The sequence below is a fragment of the Papaver somniferum genome, chromosome 7 (assembly GCF_003573695.1).
Source record: "Papaver somniferum cultivar HN1 chromosome 7, ASM357369v1, whole genome shotgun sequence".
In the NCBI taxonomy this organism is placed as follows: domain Eukaryota; kingdom Viridiplantae; phylum Streptophyta; class Magnoliopsida; order Ranunculales; family Papaveraceae; genus Papaver; species Papaver somniferum.
The window spans coordinates 44,413,671-44,439,798 of record NC_039364.1 but is presented as its reverse complement, the minus strand read 5'-3'; the positions used below and the strand labels follow the sequence as shown (position 1 = coordinate 44,439,798).

At 38.1% G+C, this 26,128-nt stretch overlaps 3 protein-coding genes and 1 pseudogene across 3 annotated transcripts; 2 read left to right on the top strand and 2 right to left on the bottom strand.

Annotated features, from left to right (window-relative positions):
- Positions 1 to 3,836: 3,836 nt before the first annotated feature.
- On the bottom strand, positions 3,837 to 4,654 carry LOC113294586 (L-lactate dehydrogenase B-like; the record flags this gene model as incomplete). Its single annotated transcript, XM_026542974.1, has 2 exons — positions 3,837 to 4,524; positions 4,640 to 4,654. Coding segments are annotated over 2 exons (459 nt in total), but the record flags the coding sequence as incomplete, so codon positions are not given.
- Positions 4,655 to 4,725: 71 nt separating this feature from the next.
- On the bottom strand, positions 4,726 to 5,389 carry LOC113294585 (annotated as a pseudogene).
- A 392-nt stretch (positions 5,390 to 5,781) lies between these two features.
- Positions 5,782 to 7,602, top strand: LOC113294584. The gene is made up of 4 exons (XM_026542973.1): positions 5,782 to 5,805; positions 5,966 to 6,064; positions 6,785 to 6,935; positions 7,106 to 7,602. Exons 1-4 carry the CDS (start codon positions 5,782 to 5,784, stop codon positions 7,600 to 7,602), a joined length of 771 nt encoding a protein of 256 aa, XP_026398758.1.
- A 12,640-nt stretch (positions 7,603 to 20,242) lies between these two features.
- On the top strand, positions 20,243 to 21,888 carry LOC113292616 (putative methyltransferase DDB_G0268948). Its single transcript, XM_026541496.1, has 2 exons — positions 20,243 to 20,614; positions 21,021 to 21,888. The coding sequence occupies exons 1-2, from the start codon at positions 20,366 to 20,368 to the stop codon at positions 21,714 to 21,716; spliced, it is 945 nt and encodes a 314-aa protein (XP_026397281.1). The 5' UTR covers positions 20,243 to 20,365; the 3' UTR covers positions 21,717 to 21,888.
- The last annotated feature ends 4,240 nt before the right edge of the window (positions 21,889 to 26,128 follow it).

The following is a 26,128-nucleotide window of genomic DNA, read 5'->3' as shown; positions in this document are numbered from 1 at the left end:
GAGACTCGATTATTGATATGTAAGCAATCTGGAGCTGAATTCTTGGAATTTCGGACTTCTCCAGGGAGAGACAAGAAACTTGACTTTTCTTTCTTTCTCATATGTCTTTTCCTCTTTTCAGAGTTATTTAATAAGTCAGTTACTCTTTGACCATTCTTCCTTCTACCATTTTCCGTTTCAAAAGCACAATTAAGAAAAGACTTATCATAGTAGTTTTCTTAATTGTCGAAAGTGCCTTTTACTCCAATAATGTAGAAGAGCGGTTTGATAAATTCTTTAGACATCCATGCAAGCATGTTGTGTTTTTCATTCCTTAAACAAAGACGACATCTTCGCTCAGAATTTCCTTTCTTTCCGCAGAAATAGCAGTTGAAGGATTTATTCTTAACCGTTCTCGTGTGAGTATATTTGGAAGAAGTAGACTCCTTGTTTTTAGGTGCATCACCATCTGCGAAAGTTTTTTCACATGAAGAATTATCAATGGCCTTAACAAAGTTGATCTTACCAGTTTTTGGAGCGTCTATTCCTTTATAGCCCAGACCACGTGTATCACGATGTTCTTTACATGCTCCATTCTTGAAATAAAATTTTGTAGAGCTAGAATTGAATCTTCTCAGACTCTCTTCAAGTGATTTCACTTTATTAAGAGCAGCTGCAAGGTCAGTCTCCAAGGATTTTTTTTGGCAAGAAGACTAAGTTCTTTGTCATCAAAACGTTTTTGTTGAGAGTCATATCTTGCTTCAGATTCTGCAAGTTTCTCTTCCAACAAGAATTATTTTTGATAAAGATTATCACATTCAAGTGACTTCATACGTAGGTTTTCCTCAGAATCCTTGAGGATCAATTCGTTAGAACGATTCGAAAAATAAACACCTGCGTAACATCTTCTCAACTTCTTATTTTCTCGACAGAGAGGAGTCAGAAGAGGTGAGACATGAGAAGTTGTAATCATCTTCATATTCCACGAATCCATAAACTTAACATACTCTGAGACTTTCTCATCAACATCTCTATCAATATCTGAATCACCTTCATCAGAAAGTTCATCCAACTGTTCTTCTAGGAGAGTTTCCCAATCAACAGTTTCTACATCAAGAGAATGTTTAGATATTGACTTAGATGTGAAAGTTCTCTCAGGTGAATCCAAGCTTTTAGGAACATCTGGTAATTTCTGAACTGGTACGTTATTAGAGATAGTTTCGTCCATAATCAGATCGCTACAAACACAGACTTGTGAGGTCTTGAACGTGTTTGCCTGCTCTGATACCAATTGAAAAAGCGGGGTTCTAACAACCACACCCAATATTTCGCTTAGCGATCTGTATGGACAAACTCTATTATACTTTCTAGAGAATCAACTAGACAGTCAGACTCAATCTAGATAAAAGTATATCAAAGAGTTTATATCTCAATCTCTCGATTTTATCTTTACTCAAGCAAATAGAAATCTGCGAGTCTTTATCAAAGAGATATAACTTGGATGGTACCAAAAACCAATATCCAAGTGTCAATCAATTTAAATCAACAACCAAAAGGTCGGATATTCTAATTGATTGAACTACGCACAACATGTATTATTTCAATTATATAAACAAATATAATGCGGAATAGAAATAACACAGACACCAGAATTTTGTTAACGTTGAAACCGAAAATGTAGAAAAACCCCGAGACCTAGTCCATATTGAACACACACTGTATTAAGCCGCTACAGACACTAGCCTACTCCAAATTAACTTCGGTCTGGACTGTAGTTGAACCCCAATCAATCTCACACTGATCCAAGGTACAATTATGCTCCTACGCCTCTGATCCCAGCAGGATACTGCGCACTTGATTCCCTTAGCTGATCTCACCCACAACTAAGAGTTTCTACGACCTAAAATCGAAGACTTTAATAAACAAATCTGTATCACACAGAAAAGTCTACGATAATAGATAAATCCGTCTCCCACGAATATACCTACGGGTTTTGTTCCACCTTTTGATAAATCAAGGTGAACAGGAACCTATCAATAATAACAGACTTATATTCAACAGCTTAGTATTATCAATCACCTCACAATAATCTTAGTCGACGCAGCGAAAAAGATATTGCGGAATCACAAACGATGAGACGAAGTTTTTTAGTCGATGAGACGAAGTTTGTTAGTGATTACTTTTTATCTTGCCTATCGGAGATAGAAATCTCAAGCCAATTATTACAATTGTACTCGTACGATAGAAACAACAAGATCAGATCACACAACTACTATAAAAGTAGTATCGGTCTGGCTTCACAATCCCAATGAAGTCTTTAAGTCGTTAACCTGGTTTAGAAGAAGAAACCAAAGATTAAAGGAGAATTAATATGTAGTTCACACTACAAATACATATGGTTTTCGGATCATTATGTAAGGGGGAGTGTTTTCCATATGAGATGGAGTATTGACTAAGGGGGAGCGATACATATCACCATAATATTGTTGTTGAAGTTGTGATACAATTGAACTTTGACGACATTTCCATTAGTTCTGTGTGACACAACTAGTCATTAGCTCTCAAGACTTGGGGGGAAAGTACTTGGACGACATTCCCATTAGTTCTCAAAAGTCTAAAATCCAAACTCATATGAGTATTTTATTGTATATAAATGCTAGAATCACTTCTTGGTATCATAAGACCCTATACCAAGCTGTTAAAACCTCTTTGGTTAAACATGTTGGTCAAGCCATCCTTATTTATCAAATGAAAGCTTTTCTCATACCTAAAGCCCTATGCAGAAAGATGAATTCTCATCTCTGTAAATTTTGGTCGGGGGAATCTCTAAACCCCAAGGATAGGAAACTTCACTTGCTTGGATATGACACCCTTTATTCTCCCAAGAGTGAAGGGGTGGGGGTTAGGATTTAGAAAAGCTGAATTGTACAATCTTGCTATGCTAGCTAGGAATGCTTGGAAGTTGGTTGAACAACCTGATTTTCTTATAGGTACAATCCTTAAAGCTAGATACTTTCTTAATTCTGATTTTTTGAATGCTAAATACCCCTAAACCTGTTCCTGGACTTGGAGATGCATTTATATTATATAGGAACTCATAAAAAAATTTATATCTTGGATTGTTGGAGGTGGTAAATTATTGATTATTGGTGTGATAATTGGATTCTTATTCTAGGCTCTGCCAAGCCTAACCCTCTTGTCCTCCCTTCTCTTAATCCGAAAGTTTCTTATTTTATTATGATACTAAATCCTGGAACGACTCTAGATTGAACACCCATTTTGACAATGCTTCTGTCCAGAAGATTGTTACTATTCCTTTAACCCAGTTATGTACTCCTGATATGAAGGAGTGATAGGTTTTAATTAAAGAATGGAAAATTTAGTTCTTAGTCTGCCTATTTGGGTCTCAGATGTTTTAGACCTTCCCAAGCAACATTCTTTGGAAGTGCATTTGGAAACTAAAAATTCCCCACTGTATCCAACTTTTTATTTGGAAATCTGGTAAAAATGCTTTGCCAACTAGAACTGTTCTGCACTAAAATGCCAATTAACACCATCATTTGTCCTAGATGCCTTGCTTGTAATGAGACTGCTATGCATGAGTTGCTCCTATGTCCTTATGTTTGTTCTGCTACCTCTCTTGGTTTACCTATTCCGAACTTTGTCAACTCTACTTTGCTTGATTAGTTTGGGTTTATCTATTCCGAACTTTGTCAACTCTACTTTTCTTGATTGGTTTGATCATTGTCTCTTTAATGCTATTACTTCCCTATCTAAGGAGTTTAAAAAAAAAATGATGATATCATTGTGGTCTATTTGGAATAGTAGAAACAACTTGATTTTCAGTAAAAAGAAAGAAAAGAGAACCCTAGTAAACAATTTGCTCCTATAATAACTCATACATAAGATATGTATATGAAAGTAACTTGAATTTTTTCGATCAACAAAGTAAATGCATACTTAAGCTACTATAATAACTCATACATTGTAAACACTAGGAAGAGAGGTCTGACAACAACAAAATAAAATTAGAAAACCCAATAAATCTCTTGAAGCCTGAAGGAGCTCAGTCACCCTTTTCTCTTTTATGTATTTCTCATGTTAGATTCCAAGCTGTGTTTGGATCTCCAAGATGGTCTTAGCAGACTCTTGTAACCGCTGCCTTTCTTCATCGTTCAAGTGCAAGTCAATTACACCCAAAACTCCATCTCTACCAAGTTGAGCAGGTAAACTGAGAAACACATCTCCACCATCAATTCCATAAAAACCTTTAGCAAGAACTGATACCGGTTGGATCTTCCTCTGATCTCTCAATAGTACTCTAGCCAAACTAGCTGCAGAGTACCCAATCGCCCATGAGGTATAACCTTTCAAATTTATAACCTCGTAAGCTCCATCTATCACAGCTTTGTGTATTTTCTCTAGGGTGTGTTTCTCATAAGCTATCTGTTGTTTCTCCAAGAAACTCAACACCGGTACTCCTCCGATACTTATACTTGACCAAAGAGCAACTGAAGTATCACCATGCTCCCCAAGAATGTATGCCTACACAAACCAAAATCAAGCATTACATTACAATTACATATTCTACGTAGTCTTGGACAAAATTTGCATAATGGACCCAATAAGATTGCCACTATTAATAAATGACCGAATATACTTTGAATCTACGGCGCGTATGAACCGTTTTGAGAAATTATTAGAGAGAGGAAGAAAGGAACCAAAGTTTATGGGAATTCGTGTAATTTAGTATTTTTGCCACCACCTTCTTAGTAGTTTGTAACCCGAATCGTTCACATGGGTGCTGGGAATCCTGGGATGGCGACTCATTATCTACTCTAATTATTATCGAAAATCATTTAAATTCAAATTCCTATGAATTAAATTCAATCTTGATTCGCCAGGAATTTGACGAGCACCGGCAGTAACAATACAAAGATCAGATCCACTAGTAACTTCGTAATCGACTGAAGCAACTATTTTAGTTCTTGGTAGAAATGCTGCAGCATGTTGAAGGTCAAGCATTTCTCCACGGAGTTTGTCGGGTAATGCGTCTACCAGAGCGATCTCGTCTGCTATATCCTGTGTTAAGATTGTTTGAGCTATTGCCATTCCTACATTTCCTGTTCCGATGACTGAGATTTTTGTTGGACGGTTTGGTGATGAAACTTGAGATGATTTTGAGATTTGTTAAAAAATACATTATGACCTCTGTCTAAACCAGCTTCTGTAATTGATGATGATGAGGATGAACTCTTCATGGTGAGAGATACGGGATTGAGGAGGTATTAGGGGATGTTTAGGGGTTGCTGGAGATGGAAATGATTTTGGGTTGATATATTTTTCGTGAAGGGAGGAGCGGGGATTTATAAGAAGAACGTTTAATTTTCTAAAGTCGGCTTTCTTCTCTTTTTTTGATGAACAAGTTAAGGGCCTGTTTGGTAGTGTTTTCCAAAACAGTTTTCACTTTTCAAAAACAGGGAAAACAGAAAACAATGATAAAACGTGTTTGGTAGCAGTTTTTCTAAAAATGTTTTTTACTCGTTTTTTGTTTCCGAAAACACCTAAAATGAAAACAACATTTCATCGTTTTCATTTCTTCCTTCTTCTCCTTCAGAAACGAGCAGAGAATTTCCCAGAGGAGGTGGGTTGATTTTGTTTTCATGATCATTTTCATGATTTTGTTTCGATTTCTTTTAGGCTATTAGTGAATCTCCCTTTGGACTAATCGGGTGTATGATTTGAAGCAGATGGGTTGATTGATTTGGTATCAAGTACTAGGGTTTGCAACAATTTTTAGGTATGAATATCTATTTCAATTTCTGGGTTGCATGTATGATTTCATTTCGATTTCTCTACAGTTATTAGCTAATCCCCTTTTGGAATAATGGGTATATGATTTGAAACAAATGTATTGATTGATTTGGTATACGGTTATTAGAAACCACCATTCATGCATCTTTTAATTGTTTGTATGTTACTGCAGATTCGATTCATATTGTTGCAAAACAGACAAGGGAAAAATCGTCTTGCAAAGTACTATGTTCCTCTTGAAGAATCTCAGAAGCACAAGGTTGAATACGAGGTAATCTATTGCTCATATATGGGCAGTTAAATTGCTCCTAATCTAGAATTTAATGATTCTGTAATACATATTGTTAGTCATATTCCATAAATAAAAGTCTATGTTACATGTTCAGGGTTCGACTTTCAGTTCTAGCTGTTTTGTTTCATGTACCATTAAACATGTTATTAGTGATGGTAATGAAATTAGGAGTACCCGGTGTAGCAATGGCATCAGTGTTAACAAATTTGAATATGGTGATTTTGATGTCTGGTTATATTTACATATCGGGAAGATGTAAATTAAAATGGACATTTGGGTTTAAGAATGTGATTAGTGGGTTAGGTCCATTGTTGAAATTGGCTATACCAAGTTGTTTAGGGATTTGTCTTGAATGGTGGTGGTATAAGATTATGATTGTCTTGGCCGGGTATTTGCCTAATCCTACTATTGTTGTTGCTGCCACTGCTATTCTCATCATACCACTAGCTTGATGTACAGTGTTCCTATGGGTTTAGCTGCTTTTGTTTCTACCAGGGGAAGTACAAATTTACCTCGGTGTAGCAATGGGGATAACTAATTTGGGCATGTCTTCTTTCTTAAACAACTGAAAGGTAGGAAATAATATACACCATCTTAGGACTGAAACAAACTATATCCAAAAAAACAAATTCAAAAGTCGTAAGGTACAAGTTCCGTTTTAATTTTGCTTAATTACTCTGTAATCATGGAATTTTGCAGTATGTGACCTCGTGTCTGGTTTTGTGTGCTTGCTCGTTCGATATGTTGTTCACATTTGTATATACGGGATGGGAAGGAACTGCCAATGATGCAAGAGTACTCATGGATGCCATATCGAACGAAGAAAACAAATTCCCAATGCCCAGAGAAGGTATTGAATACATATTACTTTAATTCTTGTTAGCTTACATTTAATACTTCAGTAGATCAATCTGTCCATGCAATATCTGAATTGTTGTACCTTGAGATAGTGTTTAAGATGATAAATTTTCCAATTGTTTGTTGAATTGATGAAGTTAGCAACTGGTAATTTGAATGTAGGAAAGTATTATGTTGTTGACTCCGCTTACACAAACATGCCTGGGTTTCTGACACCTTATCGTGGAGAACGGTATCACTTGCGTGATTTTAGGGGAAGAAGTCGACAAGCAAATGGTCCTATGGAATTATTCAATCATAGGCACTCCTCTTTACGTAATGTTATTGAACGTTGTTTTGGAGTATGGAAAAGTAGGTTTCCAATATTGAAATGCATGCCAAATTATCCACTTCGCAGACAAAGACTCATTCCCGTTGCATGTTGTACTTTACACAACTTCATTCGCTTAAATTCAAGGAATGACGAACTGTTTCGTCAATTCATGGCAGAAGATCTTCTAGTGGCAGATGAAGAAAGTTCAAGTACTGGTCAAGAAAGCACAGCAATTGACATTGATGTAAGCGCAGCGAATATTGAGCTGATGAATAATGTTAGAGATGACATAGCAGGGACAATGTGGATTTATCATCAACGCCGACATCACCACCAACGCCTTTAGCTTATACAAATATGTAAAATTGTTGTTATGTGTAAAACATTTGTGCAAGCTCATAACTACTTTTTGAATTGTTAGTTTTAACATATAACTAATTTTAAAAAATATGTTTTTGAAAACAGCCATACCAAACAGCTTTTAGAAAATGAAAACAATGAAAAAGGGTCTGTTTTAAAAACAGTAGAAAACTATTTTTGAAAACTGTTTTTTGAAAATGCTACCAAACAGGCTCTAAGGTTTTTGGTCGATTATTCAGAGACTCTAGTGTCTTGAAAAGTAAATCATTTTCGTATTTAGAATTGGGAAGATTGTGGATTGGAACATGGTTTTGTTAAAGGTGGATTTGAGTGGATTTGGTACAGTGCTTATAAAATTGCTAGAAAAGGTGGTGAACCTCTTTTGTGGAACTCCGATCCACGGTTGATTTTATGCATTTTCGGAAGAGATTGGCTTAGCAAAGCGTCAAATACAAGACTATGATCCTGACAAGGCACATGAGCACAACCTCTTAATTTTTGATGAGAGAACCAAACATTATACTTTATGAAATCTTGGATAAGTCTAAACTCTAATGAGCACAACCTCTTAATTTTTGATGAGAGAACCAAACATTATACTTTATGAAATCTTGGATAAGTCTAAACTCTAATGAGCACAACCTCTTAATTTTTTTTCGTTCAATGTCCTTCTCTTACACCATATTTCAGGTTATAAAACAACTCAACCTTAAAATTTTCACCGTAACAAAAGACAGCCCTACACGTGGTTATATCTCCCACGTCTAAAAACTAACATCCACTTAAATTCAAAACAGATTAATTAAAGCCTACTTAAGATTAACGGATAATTTTCCTGTTACACACAATTTGTTAGAGGCTGACAAGGTTGGGACATGACAATTACCCTCCCCTTCACTGAACGTTCGCAAGGTCTTCCCAAGTAGCGTCTTCTGGTGTTGTGTGAGATAATTGGATAAGAACTTGTGGTACCATTCTGCCTTGACGATAATCTTGTCGAAATTCCAAAGCAGCAACTGGAATTATGTAGTGATCTACACTACAAATTAGCACAGAAACAACTCAGAATCTCTAAGGATAGAGATTAGATTTGGGAGAACAGAAATTGGGAGAGAAAAGCAATTTTGATTAATAATTCTTCATGAGATCTGAATACAGATGCGGCTGGAATATATGTACTGGACTAGACTCACTTGCACTACGTGTGAGTCACACAAGCTACTAACAGCCTAAAATAGATTAACAAAAAGATAAACGGACAGTTAAGTAACGGCTAGCTAACAACACCCATGAGAACTGGTTAGCCATTTAATAACTACGGAACTGTGAGAACAGGTTCATGACAAATTAACACAAGTTCACCTTCTTCATCAGTTAAGGGAAGAGTAGGGGCAGTAATAGCAGATGCTCCAAGTTTCTTCTTCAGTCGAGATACATGGAAAATTGGATGTATTTTGGATGCAGGGGGGATAGCCAATCTATAAGAAACTTGTCCAATTCTGTGAATACCTGGAAAGGGCCATAGTACCTTGCTGACAGTTTGAAGTTGCTCATGACTGCTATGGAAGACTGTCTGTATGGATGTAACTTCAAGCCCACTTCAAAAGACCTGTCAGATCTTTTGTGATCAGCAAAAAACTTCATTCTCTCCTGAGACTTAAGGAGATATTCCTTAAGAAGATCTAACATGGAATCTATGTCCTTCAGATAGCTTTCAACAACAGCTACTGAAGATGTGACTTCTACATGGAAAGCCATATGTAGTGGTGCATAGCCATAAAGGGCAGTGAATGGAGGCATCTTCAAACTTAAGTGATAATTGGTATTGTACCACCACTCAGCAAGGGAGAGCCACCTTCTCTAATGCTTGGGATTATGGCTAGACATGCATCTTAAATAGTTCTCTAAACATGCATTGACCCTCTCAGTTTGACCATCAGTTTGTGGATGGTATGCAGTACTCAAGTTCAATCTGGTGCCTAAGGATTTGAAGAGCTCTTGCCAAAATGCATTGGTGAATACCTTGTCTCTGTCAAAGACAATTGAAACTGGCAGACCATGAAGATTGAAAATGTGATGTAAGAATTCTTGAGCTACAGTGAGAGCTGTATAGGGGTGAGTCAATACAATAAAGTGTGCACACTTTGTAATTCTGTCAACAACTACCATGATAACATATTTCTTGTTGGATTTTGGAAGTCCTTCAATAAAGTCCATAGAGATATGTTGCCAAGCTTGAGAAGGAATTGGTAGTGGTTGAAGGATGCCTGCAGGATGTAGATGCTCCACTTTATTTCTTTGGCAAGTGTCACAATGGCTGACATATAAGGTGGTGTCATTTTTGAGGCCCTTCCAATAGAAATAATGTTTTTCCCTCTGATAGCTTCATTGAATACCTGAGTGACCTCATATTGCAGAGGAGTGGATGAATTCCAATAATTTCTTTCTCATTTGATTTACATCTCCCACATAAAGTCTCCCGTTGTACCTCAGTATGCCTTCTGTATAAGTGGAGTGAGGAATAAAATCTGGACTGACTAGTAATATTATGTGATCATTGCAGCAGTCGTAGGGTCTTGTTCATAGCTGGTGATGACTTTTTGTTCCCAATTGGGAGTGGAAACTGCTATAGAGTTGCAGCTAGCTGAGGTAGTGTCATAATGAAGTCTTGAGAGTGCATCTGCCACTTTGTTGTCACAACCTTTCTTGTACTTGATAGTGTAGTCAAAGCCCAACAGTTTCACCAGCCATCTTTGTTGTAGAATGGTGGTAATCTTTTGCTCCATGAAATACTTGATGCTTTGATGGTCAATGTGGACGAAGAAATGGTGGCCCAACAGATAATGTCTCCATTTTGTAACTGTCATAACCATTGCTAAGAGCTCTTTTTCATAGGTAGATAATCCCAAATTTCTAGGTCCAAGAGGCTGGATAAAAAAAGCTATGGCTCTACCTTCTTGCATCAGAACAACTTTGTTGATGGTGGATTTTTAACAAGGGCTAAAATTGTAAAATCATGATACTGCATGTTTCTGACCCGGCTTTAGGAACGCATGTGACGATTCGTATTTTACAATCCGTGAACCGTTTCACGATCTCTGACTGAGTGAGCATTCCTCTCAGAGCCATGATGAATATGTTTCTCGAAAGGCCTCCTACTAGCTACGCATTTCATCATTCCCTAGCGATTGGGAGGTCCTCTGGAAATAATTGTTTGTCGGAGGGGTTAACGCCTTCAGGACGTCAGCGATACTCGTTGTTCCCTGACTACATAGAGAGAACCCCCTCTACATAGAAGAACGATTGGGAGGTTCTCTGGACATAATTGTTTTTCGGAGGGCTTAACCCCTTCAGGACGTCGGCGATACTCGTTGTTCCCTGACTGTGTAGAGAGACTGTGTATAGATTCAGGCGGCTCTCTTGACATAATTGTTTGCTGGAGGGCTAAACGCCTTCAGGACATCGATGCTGCACGTTGTTTCCTGACTATGCACTCTTCAGAACGAGTATGATGCTTCAACTATCTAATATCTCTTCTGCAATAGATTAATTCTATCGTGACATTCACTGGAATTCCTAGAAAATAATCTATTTTATCTCATTACTCCGTTCCATGGTTGATCCCCCGTTGATTCCATGGATTAGTAAATAGATAACCAATTTATCTCATTACCCCGTTCCCTGAATTCCCCGACTAGATTTCATGGATTAGTAATAGATGCACAATTCATAATTATTACTCCGTTTCATGAATCATTCTCTGCTGAATTTCATGAATTGGTAATAATTACTCCACAATCGGGCGTCTGGACTATCACCGAGTAAACCCCAATAAAATGGTGCAAGTGTACTCAACGATGATGCACGAACGAGCACCCAGATGCACGAACGAGCGTTCGAAAATATGGACAAACGAGGAATCCTACACAAAATAGGAGAGGGAAAATAATAATAAAAAAATAAAATGAGGCGCTTAGGGACCGGGCCCATCGGCGGGACGGTCATGCCGTCGTGGCCAGCCCCCCATGCCTCTTCCTTTATTTTTCTTATTTTATTTTCATGATCTCATGAAGACTCTTTCATTCGAGCAAATTTCCTTGTTTGAGCAAAACTCGCGGTTTCTCCATTTTTTATTTGAAGAAAAGATAAGATATTATAAATCAAGTAATATAGTACAATACGTTTACAACATCATTTTTCTCAAAAATACTTGACTTACAAATTTTTTCTCTAATATGTAAAGATAAATGTTGGAGGCTCTTGATTCTTGCTTCCTTAGCTAATGAATCCGTCGCTGAGTTGTATTTTATGTTTATATATCTTACCTTGGCTTGAGGAAGGTTATCCAGATTCGCTTCAAGAAAAATAATAAAAATACGGAAAGGTGTCACGGGACCGGGATACCTAGCCGGCCGTCCATGCCCTAGCCGTGGCCGGTCCCACACGTTGAAATCCTTTATTTTTCATAATTATTATTTCCCTCATCTCATGAAACTCCTCCGTTTGAGCAAAAAATCCTGGTTTTTCCGTATTTTCTCAAATATTGCTCAAACCATGAAAAAGCCAAAAAGTCAAATGGTCACATGACCGACGAGGTTATTTATGAAAAATATTAAAATATTATTATTTTAATATTTTCAAAATATTGATCAAACGAGCAAAGTTCTACTTGCTAATTCGAGCAAAATCGAGAATTTCAGTCAAAGAACAAACTCTTCTGAAAAATCCAAGATATTGCTCAAACGCACACCGGAAAATATCAAAACTCTCAGGACTGGGACACGAACATTAGGGTGACACGGGCATGCTTCCTTGACCGACCAAGGCAGGCCTTAGGGCCTGCAACGAGCCGGTCCCACACATCTTTATGATTTTGACCTAATTTGCTCAATTGCTCATATTGGGTCCAAACTTTTTCCAACCGACTTGGAATTTCCCAAACGACCATCAGCTGGTCCCACGACCACCAAGGGCCGGTCTCATGCCCTCTTGGTCGGTCCCTCACTTCTCCATAATTAGGTTTTATCACCTAATGCTGAATTGAGCACTATTTCAATAAATGATTAAATCTGCATTTAATCATCATTCCACCAACCAGTCAACAAAGGACTCTGGTGCGCGCTCATTGGAACACTTGGGTACCACATGGTCTTCCATCATCCCATGTGGTCGGTCCCTCCTTCACAGTGGCCTATTTTCAGTAATTCATCAATTGACGAACAATTGATCAAAAATTAGGGTTTCGAACTAATGCTCTGCAAATCACGATTTTGAGCAATTTCAAACACTAATAAATTTATGTTGACTCAACAATCAACGTCTGGGTTAATTATATATTATTTGGTAGGCTACCAATATTTTTATTAATATTTTATTGGGTCACGTTACTAATAATTCATCGAATTGAGCAATACTTGCTCAGTTGCTCGAATATTGATCCTACTGTCAATATTCAGTAATTTGTCGAATTGAGCAATACTTGCTCAGTTGCTCGAATATTGATCTTACTGTCAATATTCAGTAATTTATCAAATTGAGCAATACTTGCTCAGTTGCTCGAATATTGATCATACTGTCAATATTCAGTAATTTGTCGAATTGAGCAACACTCATTCAGTTGCTCGAATATTGATCTAACTATCAATATTCCTCCGAATATTACTTAATATTCAACAATTCGTCGAATTTACAATATTTCCTCAGACGAGCAATATCAACATCATTCAAGAACTATAACATGTTCAATCCATGAATCACTGAGCATTCGTCAATCATGATTAATTCAACAAAACTTAGACTTACTGTCTAATCAAGTCAACGACTGACTAATCAAATATACGTCTGCTTTGCAGACTCCACGTTCGTGAGACATCAATCACGTCACATGAGGGATAACAATTAGGGTTTTGGTCTGGCGGCCTACATCACGTGTGTTCATCCACGATGATAAATGTGAGTAAGTCGTGCAAATGGTTGAGGGAGTTAGCAAAGTAGTGGGTGGGCGATCAACCAAGTCTCCACACGACATGAAACTGATTTTACCACGATCTCCCACTTTCCCACTCTTTCACTCAAGAAACCGTCACACTTACTGGGATCAATGTGTGCACTATTCTGACAATATAAATAAGTTCTAAATCGATGACTGAGGACGACATTCGTCTACACAGAATTCTCTCGATCTAAACTTATTCACATAACTCAACTCAGCAGTTTATCAATTTGCATAATCCCACAACACATCCACAATCCTTGATCATCATTGATCCCACAATTCTCATCTTCCCTCATACAGATCAACCCATCTTCCTCTTTGTGACCGAGTTGACTCTGGAACGACCATTGACTTGGTTTAGGCCGGGGTCCTACAGATTTATCTCTCAAACTCAAAGCACTCCCGTGCAGTGCATCTGTGTGAGGTTAAGCAGTTTTCTCGGTTGAGGAGTCTCGTCCGAACCGTCGTCTCTTCACTTTCCTAAAAAACCAATAAATCGTTTTCCCCCATCTACAAGCTTCAGCACCATGTGTGCAAGCATCAGATTTTACCACAAATGGTTTAGATAAATCAGGCAGTGCTAAGACTGGTGTAGTGCACATGGCAGCTTTGAGAGTATTAAATGCCCCAAGAGCTGAAGAAGACCAATGGAATACATTCTTTTTCAATAAGTCAGTGAGAGGCTTGCAAATTGTACCATAACCTCTCACAAATTTCCTGTAATAACCTGTGAGGCCCAAGAACCCCCTCAACTGTTTAAATTGGTGGGAATTGGCCAATCTTACATACATTGAATTTTTTTAGGGTCAGCTTAAACTCCTTGTGCAATGATTATATGACCCAGATATTGTAAAGATGGTTGAGAAAATGTGCATTTGGAGAACTTGGCATAGAGTCGGTATTGTCTTAGAAGTGTAAGAACTATAAAAAGGTGTTGAATGTGGTCTGTGAGGTTGGTACTATAGATTAAAATGTCATCAAAGAAGACAAGTACAAACTTTCTAAGATAAAGGCCAAAAACAGAGTTCATTAATGCTTAGAAGGTGGCTGGTGCATTAGCTAAAACAAAAGGCATAACTTTGAACTCAAAATGCCCATGATGTGTTTTAAATGCAGTTTTGTGTATATATGGAATATGTAATCTGATTTGATAGTACACTAATCTAAGGTCTAGTTTAGTGAAGATAATGGCACCATGCAATTCATCTAATAATTCATCAATGATGGGGATAGGAAACTTATCTATGATAGTAATGTCATTGAGATTCCTGTTGTTTTGGGGTAAAAACTGATTCTGCTGAAAATGGTAAATTGGGTGTGCCGCTGAGAATCGAAACTAAACCCTAAACAAATGTACTGCACATGAGTAATTTAGATTCGAGAGATCGATCTGTACAATTCTGGCCTAAACCAAGAAATGGTCGTTCCAGTCTTGCTTCGGTCGCAAAATGAAGGAGAAGGGTTGATCATAGGGAGGGAAGCAGAGAAGGTGTTGAGATCAGAGTGATGAACTATGAAAGTGTGGTTATTTTATGACTTGTATCAGAATGTAGAACCTGCTTGCAGAATGTAAGCTATAAGTTCTTGGTGTTTTATGGATACTTGTGTTGGTAACAAAAAGGATGCTCTTGTTGAAATATATTGAAAACCTATTTATATAAGTCATAATTGAACGCACTGATCTCGTAGGAAGTGGAAGTAGTTGAGTAGTGGAGAAGTGGGGATCGTGTAAAAATGGTAAGAACCATGTCCCTGTCATGAAGGTAAGACCGACTTTATACCCACTAATCCTTTACTACTATCAATCGTCCGCCTTTCCTGACACTTTCTCATAATGGACGTGTTGCACGCCGCACGTTGTAAACCACCAGACCAATACCCTGATGAGTATCCCCCAGTTTGTGACATGTTTGATGTCTCGAGTATTTTCGTAGGAAATATGGAGTAAGTTACATGAATAATGGAACAAGTCCTCATAGTAGTTGTTGAGTGGGTCTTGCTGGCAAGACCTGATAATCTCGACCAATCTCGCGCAGGCTAGGCGGTAGGTGCTCATATGTAATAAGTCGTGTAAATGAAACTTGGGGCGAGTTAGCACTCAAAAATAGCATACGGTGATTTTAGGTTAAATAAATAACTAAATTATTAAATATCTATTTATGAAATATCGTTTATGATTAATGCACGTAAAGCATCGCTTTTAAGAAAGCAGCTCAAATTAAATCGATACATAAGAAGTGCCGTTGGTAGGAGCGCAACCAGCCTTCTTTGGTTGAGCGGTTGGCATCCAAGTAAATCGACTGAAGATAGCATGATCGACTCATGAAGAAGGGGAGAAGATGACAACAATCATGACGTCCCATTGGTCGCCTAAGATTGGATCTAAGCCGGTCAAATCATCTAACGAAGTGGGATGGTTGAGATGATTTTGCGGCAGTTGTTGATTACCGTTAATTTATTTAAGACTCTTATGAATAGCATGGTCAACAAACTTTGGGTAGCTTCCAGGAGCCGTATAAGTAGGCTAAGGACAGACCGAACGGTCCTCATGGAAAAGGGGTTGTCGGCGATCACGATAACATCTCATTGGCTCCTTGAAATTAGATCTAGGTCGGTCGATTTGGCTGGCCAAGTTGGATGACCGAGATCTCTTTGTGGCAGTTACGTACTACCGTTAGTCGAATTCGAGGCTTTTAAATCCGTGTGACCGTCATACTTTGGGTAATCGTTTTAAAGCAATGCAATTGGTCAGAGCTATAGCTGAGCCGAATGTGAGCATGTCAGCGCTTTGCTGGTCGCTTAAAATCGTATCCAGGTCGGTCGATTCGGTTAGAGAAGTTGGACGGCCACGATCGATTTAAGACTTCCATGTGCGGTTTTAATTCGATTGAAACCCTTTTTTGTACGCGCGGCTGGCCTATTTCGGCTAGCGGTTATGGTTGCTGCTGGCGGGCTAGGAGAATTCTGATTGGTTGGAATAGAAGTGGGTCCGTCGGTTGTTATTATGAGACTTGTTCGGTCATATTTGCAAGATCTAGGGTTAGATAACGGAGCTTACCAAGTTGTGTGGTCGCGATCAATTTACGACTGTCTTGGACAACCAAGATCTATTTTCTTAAGGATTGTAAGCACGTCGACCAACCTACTTCCACTTTTAATTGAAAGCGCTGGTTTCAGCTTTGGAGCGATCTGCTTGGACGATAGAAAAGAGAGACCGGCGGTAAGCAGTATGGGGCGTGGCCGGTCGGCAGGGAGGGGCGCCAGCTAGGGCAAACCGACCGGCCAAGTTGCATGGTCACGCCTCCCTTTGCTGCTTCCCAAGCCGCGGTTTCTCTTTTTCTCTTATTTTCCAACTTTTGGTAGGATTCTACTCCTACTAGATACATGATAGCTTAGTTTCCTAGCTTGCCTAGGTTTGGTCTCGACCAATAGGAATCGAGAATTTGTGCAGGTTCTGTTTTAGGGTGAAAACCTAATTTTTGTAAGCTGACACAAAATTAGGTTAAAAATTGATTTTTTGCGAGCTGACACAAAATTAATCAACATCAGTGAGTTTTGAACGTTGGCACAAAATTATTAATTTTTTGGCTACTCTTGCAAGTAGCACGTTTTCAGTGGCACGAGTTGCAGTTCCTTTTGTGCAAATCTCAATCTAATCATTAAGGAAATTTATGCTTTCAGCTGAGAACGAACATAAATTTAACGTCGGTACTTAAGAATTCAGCGGAGAACATAGCATAAGATAAATGCTCAGCAAACCTTGCATTAATGAATAATGCAAGCAGGATCTCAACAAAATTTACATAATATTTTGGGATTTTGCAATCAACACCATTTTAATTAAATTTTGTATATAAATATACTGAATTGCTCAGTGTATATTGTAAGCAGAGTGGCGTAAGCGCTCGTCAGCTTTAAATAGCTCTTATTTCTTTGCAGAACAAGAGTACGTAAATTTAGGGTTTCACGGTTTTAGCCCTGAACTAAAAACCACCATCAACACCGGTAATCCACACAGAACCTCCAAGTATTATCTTTCTTCTTCACTAGAAGTATTGGAGAAGCAACAAGACTTTGACTCTCTTGAATGATGTCATCTTGGAGCATCTCTTTCACCAATAATTCTACCATTAATTTATGAATATAAGGACATTTATATGGCCTCAAGGTGACTGGTTGAGCATTGAGCTTGAGTTGAATTTTATGATCCAAACTTCTCTGTGGTGGTAGATGTGTTGGTTCTGAGAAAACATCTTTGAAATCTTTAAGAAGATGTTGTATTTCAGTGGGTATGGGAGATTATATGGGGTGGAAAAGATGTGAAATAATCAGCCAACTAGGGCAGGGGTGTTCTTCGTTAGAAACTTCCTCATAGCTTTTCCACTCATCATCATAAGTGAGGGTTTTCATGTAGCTCCTTGAAGTGTAATCAGCTGGCCATTGGAGAAATGAAATAGAGAGTTTGGTTAAATTAAATGTGACATCCCCCAAGGTACTGAGCCAATATGCACCTAAGAATATATCACAACCTTCTAAAGGAAGTAGTCTTAAGTCCCCAATAAAATCGTTACCCTTCATTTGCCATTGTAGATTATGGCACACTCCAGTGCTAGTAGTTCTAGCACCATATTGCTATTGTCACCAGCATGTGAGCTGTGGGTTGAACTTCACAAGCTAATTGGATCACAAGTGCTGAGTCAATGAGACTGTGTGTGCTTCCAGTATCAACCAAAATAGTAACAACATGTTTTTTTAATAAATCCTGGAATGCATATAGTATCAACACTCATTGTGCATGTAAGAGCATGGAGTGAGATATTCATATCTGAGTCAAGCAAGGAATCAACATTGTCCTGAGTGGGTACTTGTTTTGGAGAATCTTCTACTTCTTCAGTGATGACCATGAATAATTTTTTTAACTTGCATCTGTGACCAGGGAAATAAGTTTCATCACAATTATAACAGAGGTCTTGAGCTCTTCTCTTATCCTATTGTTCTCTAGATAAACGACGAATATTTGGTGGAACATACAAGGATTTAGTTGCAGTAGTGGTGGGTGTAGAAAGGGGGGAAGGTGATTTATTTATTGTTGGTGCAAGGGAAGTGGTGTTGATTTTCTGTGAGGTTGGTGAAAATTTGCTGAAATAAGTTGTAGTGGTGGGTTGTTTATAAGCAGGGGGTTTTGGTGGTTGTTGTTGTTGAAATTCCAGAGCACTCTCTTGTAAACGTGCAAGATAGAAGTCCTGAGAGAGTGTTGTGGGTTTGTGCATTTCCATTGGATGTTTAATCACCTCTTTCAAACCACTCAAAAAACTCATAACAAAATAATCTTCTTTAAGATTTGGGTTGTTCTTGAGCATAAGTGCTTTTAATGGTTCAAATCGTTCAAAATATTCCTCCACTGAGTTGATTTGAGAAAGTTTATTAAAACAGCCAACAACTAATTGGCTAAATCCTCAAATTGTTCACAAATAGTAGTAGAAAAATCAAACCAAAAGATAGTTTGTTTACCAGTTTGAAAATCTTGAAACCAACATTCAGCTTTGTCGTCAAGATGAATAGAAGCTATTTCTGTTTTCTGATACTCGTGCATACCTTTCAAATGGAAATAATGTTCACACTTATGGAACCAGCTGCGAGGATTATCACCATGAAATTTAGGGAAATCGATTTTTGGGGTTTTGTTGGTGAAATCCAGGTTACCAGCTTCGAAGAGAGGTTGATTGATAGAAGATTCACCAAATTCAGGTGTAAGAGGTTGAACAGGAGTAGATCTGATAAAGTGAGCCATAAGTGTATTGAACCGAGCTTTAGATTCCTGTGCCAAAGCAATAAGTGTGGCCATTGATTCCTGCTCCTTTTTTCTGCTTCAGCACAAGTTGTACTCTCTTTAATTTGCAGATCTTTAATTGTTTAACCATAGAGGACAACTCTTTTGTTGTGTGGTCAATATCTTTGATTGTTGCACCTTCAGTCATTGTAAGGACGATGAAGAGGAATCTAATAGATGATACCAAATGTCAAGTACAAAGTACAGACTATGATCTTGACAAGACACATGAGAAGATGAGAGAACTGAACATGATATGAAAGCTTGGGTAACTCTACACTCCAATGAGCGCAACCTCTTAATCTCTTTTCCATTCAATGCCCTTCTCTTACATCAGATTTCAGGTTATAAAGCAGCTCAACCCTAACAAAAGACAGTCCTACACGTGGTTATATCTCCCACTTCTAACAAATAACAACTACTTAAATTCAAAACAGATTAATTAAGGCCTATGACAAATTAACGGCTAATTTTCCTGTTACATACACAACTTGTTAGGGGTGACAGGGTTGGGACATGACACAAAGATGTGTAAAACAAGTAATTAGGGGCCACATGAATTTTTCAATACAATCATACATTTCAGGCTCGGCATCAACTTGATTAAAAATTGACATACGTTATAGTCAGCCAAGAGCCGACTATATAGTATTTAAATAGTGGCTGCTACAAGCCTGTAAAATAGAATCTTCGTGTACATTTCATCCTATCTACTCATATAGTTGTAATGATCGGTCAATATAGGTATATGTTAGCAGAAGCTGAAAGTCAATATCGGTGTATATTGTACATTATAAAATGTATATGATTCGACAGCACAGAGAAGCACGAAGAACCTCATCTCTGACTCTCTCTTAATCTCTCTCTAGTCTCCTTTGCTTTCATATTTGATTTTGAACACAACAATTTCAGATCGAGTAAGCAATGGCTGAAGAAACCACTGATCTTTTAATAAATGAGAGCGAACTGGTTGAGGAAACTAGTGATGCTCTAGTAGATGAGAGTGAAATGAGTGAAGAATTCTATGATTTTCTATCAGATAGACCTGTTGCAGAATACTGGGATGGGAGACCTACATACCTACAGGAATGGTATAGCATGGTAGCAAACTTCAGCACCGGTCACTCTCGAGCTTGGGATGTTGGTACTGGCAACGGAATTGCTGCACATGGTGTAAGTCCCTCTCGTCTATCTCTAGTTTTCGAGTTAATTCTCATTTGTATGACTTTATTATAGTTTATACGACCCAAAAAATATTACTCATGATTTTGATCGCCATCACACACAACCTACATCATTAGATATGAATTAGTTCCATGAAATTGCTCCGGTAATTGAGACATGAGGCCTCTACCCACAGGTGATAAGTGCACTTAAGGGCAACAACACCTGTCTATACACTGCTATTATCCGCTTGGGGAAGCTGATGGGGGCCGCCTCCTTTGTGTCCCCAGGTCACCAAAGTTGGATGGCTACCTCTATACAAATTTTTGCATCAGAGTTTTATACCTTGTTTAGTCGCTATGAATATTAAGACCACTTAACTTAATCTCACTTGTTCCGCATTTTAATGAACCAGATTGCAGAATTCTACGATGAAGTAATCGCCACAGACATAAGTGAGGTGGAACTAGAAAAAGCAAGACCACACCCGATAGTGACTTACATGCACACTCCACCCTCCATGTCTGACGAAGAATTAATATCTAAGCTCGGTGGTGAAGCTTCACTTGATGTGATTACGGTCGCTCAAGCAATTCAATATTTTGATCTTCCACGATTCTACTCGATGGTGAATCGTGTTCTAAAGCCAGACGGTGTAATCATTGTCTGGGGTTACAATAATAAGAAAAGCGAATTTTTCTTTAATGGGGAAAGCGGCCCTAAATTTTTTCCTCAAGACTTGTTATGGGAAAGACTCCTCGAAAGTGCACTTCCATATCGTGGTCCCAATGTCCGTGACATCTCTGATGAGTATAAAACACTTCCTCTTCCCTTTGAGGATGTAGGTATAGGAGGCGAGGGGGATCCATTTAACCTCATCATACCAACAAGGTTGACTTTCGAAGGATTTCTAGAGATGGCGAGGGCATGGCCGGATGTTGCTGCAGCCAAGGATCAAGGAGTAGATGTATTATCCGAAGAGCTTATTGAAGAATTTCGGGCTGATTGGGGAGATAGGCCTGTAGACTTGATTCCAAGACCATTTCTCTTCAAGGGATTCATGCTTGCAGGAGCACTTAAAAAGGAAAGTATGAATGTGAATGGCAGTTGACAAGGAGGTTGCTTTTATATAAATCCTGTTTGAGTGGCATATAATCTCATTGTATTATAAGCTTGTGAAGAAAAACTTGCTTGAACGTGTGCAAAATTATCTTCCCATTTCCGAGTTTCATAATGTAATTTGTATTTGTTGAAGAGAGTGATTCACTTGATTACTTTGTTTATTTAATGGAAAAGTTATCAACTAGTCGTTAAAGAAGAACAAAAGATTCCAGTCATTCCCTAGCAAATGCATCATTAGATAAAAGATTAAAAGCATCACCCATTGATTTTGCTTAGTAGAATATCTCCCGTTGGAATAAATTCACAAGATCACCCACAAAAACTTCACCCAAAGTATTTGAGCACAATATGATATCTCGGATCAAATAGTTCTTGTTGAGATTATTAGTCCCACATTGTTTGGGAAATCTAAGATCCTGCGATTTATGATCATTAGGACCTCTCCATTCATTGCCAATTGATTTTGAATTGGATGTCTGTATTTTAACATGGTATTAGAGCAGGCTATTTGTGACGAGTCGTTTGACCGCGTCACCCGATTTATTGTCCACGTGTTAGACCCAATAAGACTACACGTGAGGAGGCGTGTTAAGATCCTAATTTTGTAAGCCAATTGTTTATCTTACTAGTTTACCAATTGTTTATTCCAAATATTGTTTATTCTCCAAATAATAACATATTAGGTTGCAAATATACTAGGTTTCCTAGTATCTATCTTGGTCTTCCACTGGAGGACAAAGTGGGAAAAGATCCTTGAATCTTGCGCGAAGAGAGTAATTTCTTGGAACAGGAAAACAATAACAAGAGGAGGTATGTTAACTCTCATCAAAAGTATTTTGTCTAATCTACCCATTTATTATCTCTCCATTTTTCTTGCTGCATGCTTCGTAACTAAGAAAATCCATAAAATGGTTAGAAACTTCTTATGCAGGGGCGGAAGCACAGGTTGACTAAACCTGGCTGTAGCCCCCTCTTTTTTCTTGCAAAACCTTGCTAGGTAGTAATTTACCCTTCGTCCAAAAGAAAAATTATGTTTAGTCCACCGAGTTCATCATTTTAGTCCACCAAGCTAAGCAGTTTAGTCCATCGTATTTTTTGTTAGCTGAGTAAGTAGACGAATAATAGAGAAACGAGAGGTAGTCCATGTTCTGCAGTACTGGAGTTGCTCAATAAATGTTTGTGGAAATGCTTCAGAATAGTTGTGCTATCTTATTCACCTATAAACCAATGGTAGGCATAATCTTCAGTATATTGGAGGTTATATGCCGATTAAAACAAATGTAGGAGGTTAGGAATCCTTGGTGATTTATTTTAAGCTCAACTATAAGTTTGACTTAATTGCATCTAGGTAATAGAATCATTACAATATTACTCTATAATATCACTTAATTGCATCTAGGTAATAGTATTAACATGGAAAATACTCCACGACAGAGTCTCAACTGATGACGTGACGAGGGATTCAGTTATTACAATGGTTTCAAGTTGTTCTTTATGTGTTGTTCACTCCCATTTAGAAACCAATTCCCATTTGTTCTTTAAGTGCGGCTATGCCGCTGCTGTATTGAGATGGCCTAGTAGAGTACTTGAGTTAAAATTAGTTTGCAACACATTCCACTTCTTTTCCATGCATCAGCAATTTGCAAAGGAGTAGAAATGTTCCCCAAAGATTGAACTCTTATCGACTCAAAGCTACAAACTCGAGAATTTAATGTTGCTATCAATTTGGTAAGAATTTAATGTTGCCATCAGTTTAGTAAGATTTTTTTGGTCGCAGGTGAAGTCTTGCTGACTAAAAATTTGTACATTGCTGTTTTGCTTAATAATATGATCTTATTTCGTTAATGCTTTCAGGTGAAACTGTATTTCCCACATTGACTCGGGTGCGACATTTTTTTTTAGCCCCCTCATTTGGAAATCCTGGTTCCGCCACTGTTTTTATGGGATGACGATCACGATAAGAAGAGAATTCACAATATTGGTTGGACAATGGTTACTAAGTCTAAAAAAAAGGTGGCCTTCATATACGAAGAACTAAGAAAGTGAATTCGGCTTTGCTAAAAAAATGGTGGTGGCGTTTTGGTTTAGAGAAAAATGCATTGTGGAGGAAAATTTTGGTTGAGAAATTTGGTGAGACCTCTACCGGTTGGGAAACTCCCTAACCCAAAGGATCAAAAAGTGGTAGTTTGTGGTTTAATATCTATAAAAAGCTTAAAGATTTTAACAAAAGTATTAGATTTAAGATTGAAGCGGGTAAGGAAACTAGATTTTGGGAAGACTCTTGGATTGGTGAAAGAAGATTATGTGATTTGTTTCCCTTGGCATATGAAGCCTCAAGGACAAAGGAGTTGGTGGTGGCAAGTATGTATGAAGTGAATGAAGGTTGTATAAGGTGGAGGTTTATGTCTATACAAAGATACTCTCAAACCATTTCAAGTGAAGTTTTAACTATCTCAAATTTACTTTCTTCTTTCACTATTCAACAAGGCATCTCGGATAGTCGAATTTAGGTTGGAAATAATCATGGTCAATATACGGTTAAAGATGGTATTAGAAACGAAGAAGATCAAGATGAGCTAAATTTTCCAATCGATGTTGTTTGGAGCCGTGATTATCCTTGTAAAATCAGTTTTTTCCTTTGGCTTCTTTCTCATGATAGGATAATGAGGGCGGATAAGCTTTTGAGAAGAGGTATGTATGTTGTTTTTGTGACGAAAATGATGAAACAAGCTCACATTTATTCTATGGATGTTGGGAGACCCGGAGAATTTGGGATTACTTTGTTGAAGGATGTCGTTCTCGGTGGACTTATGAGGCAAATATCACCATAAATATAAAGCGTTGGAAGTTTGATTAGGAGACGAAAGACTTAGTCGGATATGGAATAACATCCCGGTTGCAATATGGTGGTACATTTGGAGAGAGCGAAATGCAAGAGTCTATGAAAACAAAAAGAAAAGTTTGGTTAAGCATCATTAGAAACGTTAAACTACAAGCGTTCTTTTGGGCCGAATCAAACACAAGGATGTTAGGTCTAACAGTGAATATGGTGATAGCGTTATGTGGCTCTTTTTTTGGTCTTCATGAGCGTGTAGTCTTGGGTAGCTGAACTCCCCTTCAGTTTGCTTTTCTCTTTTCTTTTTTTCCCCGTTTGTATTCATTGGGTTGAGGTACCCCTCTTAAGTACCTTTTTTTTCAATGAAATTTCTCTTTGACCGATAAAACAATTGTTTATTTCAAGAGGCCGAAATAAGGAAATTTGTGTTTCTTTATTTATTTTTGGGTTTTTTTTTCTTGTGTGCGTCTTAAAAGAAGTTTGTTTGAGGATGTTTACTTAGATGAGTAAAACTTGGTTGAGAAGTCAGATAGAACCACCACCATAACACAATTTGTTTGCGGGTCAGTAGTTTCTTTACCATTGTTGATGGTGGGTTTTAGTTCAGGGTTAAAACCTTATATTTATGAGCCTTTTTTCTGCAAAAAAATGGAGCCATTTAAAGGTGATAAGTTCCTATGCCTCTTTGCTTACATATGTATTGAGCAATTCACTATACTTATATGAAATTTATTCAGAATAGTGTTGGTTGCAAAAATCCCAGGTATTCTGTAAATTTTATTAATTTCCCGCCTGCATTATTCACTAATGCATGGCTCGCTGAGTATTCTCCTATACTATGTTCCCCAACTGAATACTTAATATTGACATGACATGACAATTAATGTTCGCTCACAGCTGAGTAGCATGAATTTCCCGAAGTGTCGGGATTAAGATGTGCATGGAAGTACTCAATCAGAAGCACGCAAGCTGCGCTGCCCTCTGAGATAAAAATTAATGATTTTTGTGTCAATGCGCAAAATTCACCAAAATTGATTGATTTTGTGTCAGCTCGCAAAATTCAATTTTTCTAACCTAATTTTATCAATTTGAAAAGATTAGGTTTTTGCGGTCTGCGCAATATCTCGATCCCTATTGGTCGAGGCTAAACCTAGGAAAACTGGGAAATTGGTCCCCCGTGGAACTAGTAGGAACAAAATCCTACTAAAAATTGGAAAACAAGAAATAAAGGGAAACTGCGGCAAATAAATCCATGCCGCTTGGCCGGCCGGTTTGCCCTAGCAGGCACTATCGATAGCCGACCGTCCACGCCCCATATTTCTGCCTGTCGGCCCCTCTTTCCCATCGACCAATGCTCTAAATGCGCAACCTACACTTTTAATTAAAGTTGGAAGTTGGCTGGTCGACACACTTAATTTCTTAAGAAATTGAATATAGGTTTCCCATGTCAGTCTTAAAACGATCACGGCCGATTTATCAAGCCTAGTCGCCTCCTGACACGACCGAACAAGCTCCGCGGTACACACCGGCGGCCCCACTTATGCTCATCAAATCGAAGCCTTCTC

What these genes read in the sequence shown, in the direction of transcription:
- LOC113292616 (XM_026541496.1), top strand. Translation starts at nt 20,366, where the DNA reads ATGGCTGAAGAAACCACTGATCTTTTAATAAATGAGAGCGAACTGGTT. An exon ending in ACGGAATTGCTGCACATGGT is followed by an intron (nt 20,615 to 21,020) that starts GTAAGTCCCTCT and finishes TTAATGAACCAG; the next exon opens with ATTGCAGAATTCTACGATGA.
- LOC113294584 (XM_026542973.1), top strand. Translation starts at nt 5,782, where the DNA reads ATGAATATCTATTTCAATTTCTGG. An exon ending in ATATCTATTTCAATTTCTGG is followed by an intron (nt 5,806 to 5,965) that starts GTTGCATGTATG and finishes ATGTTACTGCAG; the next exon opens with ATTCGATTCATATTGTTGCA. An exon ending in AGCACAAGGTTGAATACGAG is followed by an intron (nt 6,065 to 6,784) that starts GTAATCTATTGC and finishes GGAATTTTGCAG; the next exon opens with TATGTGACCTCGTGTCTGGT.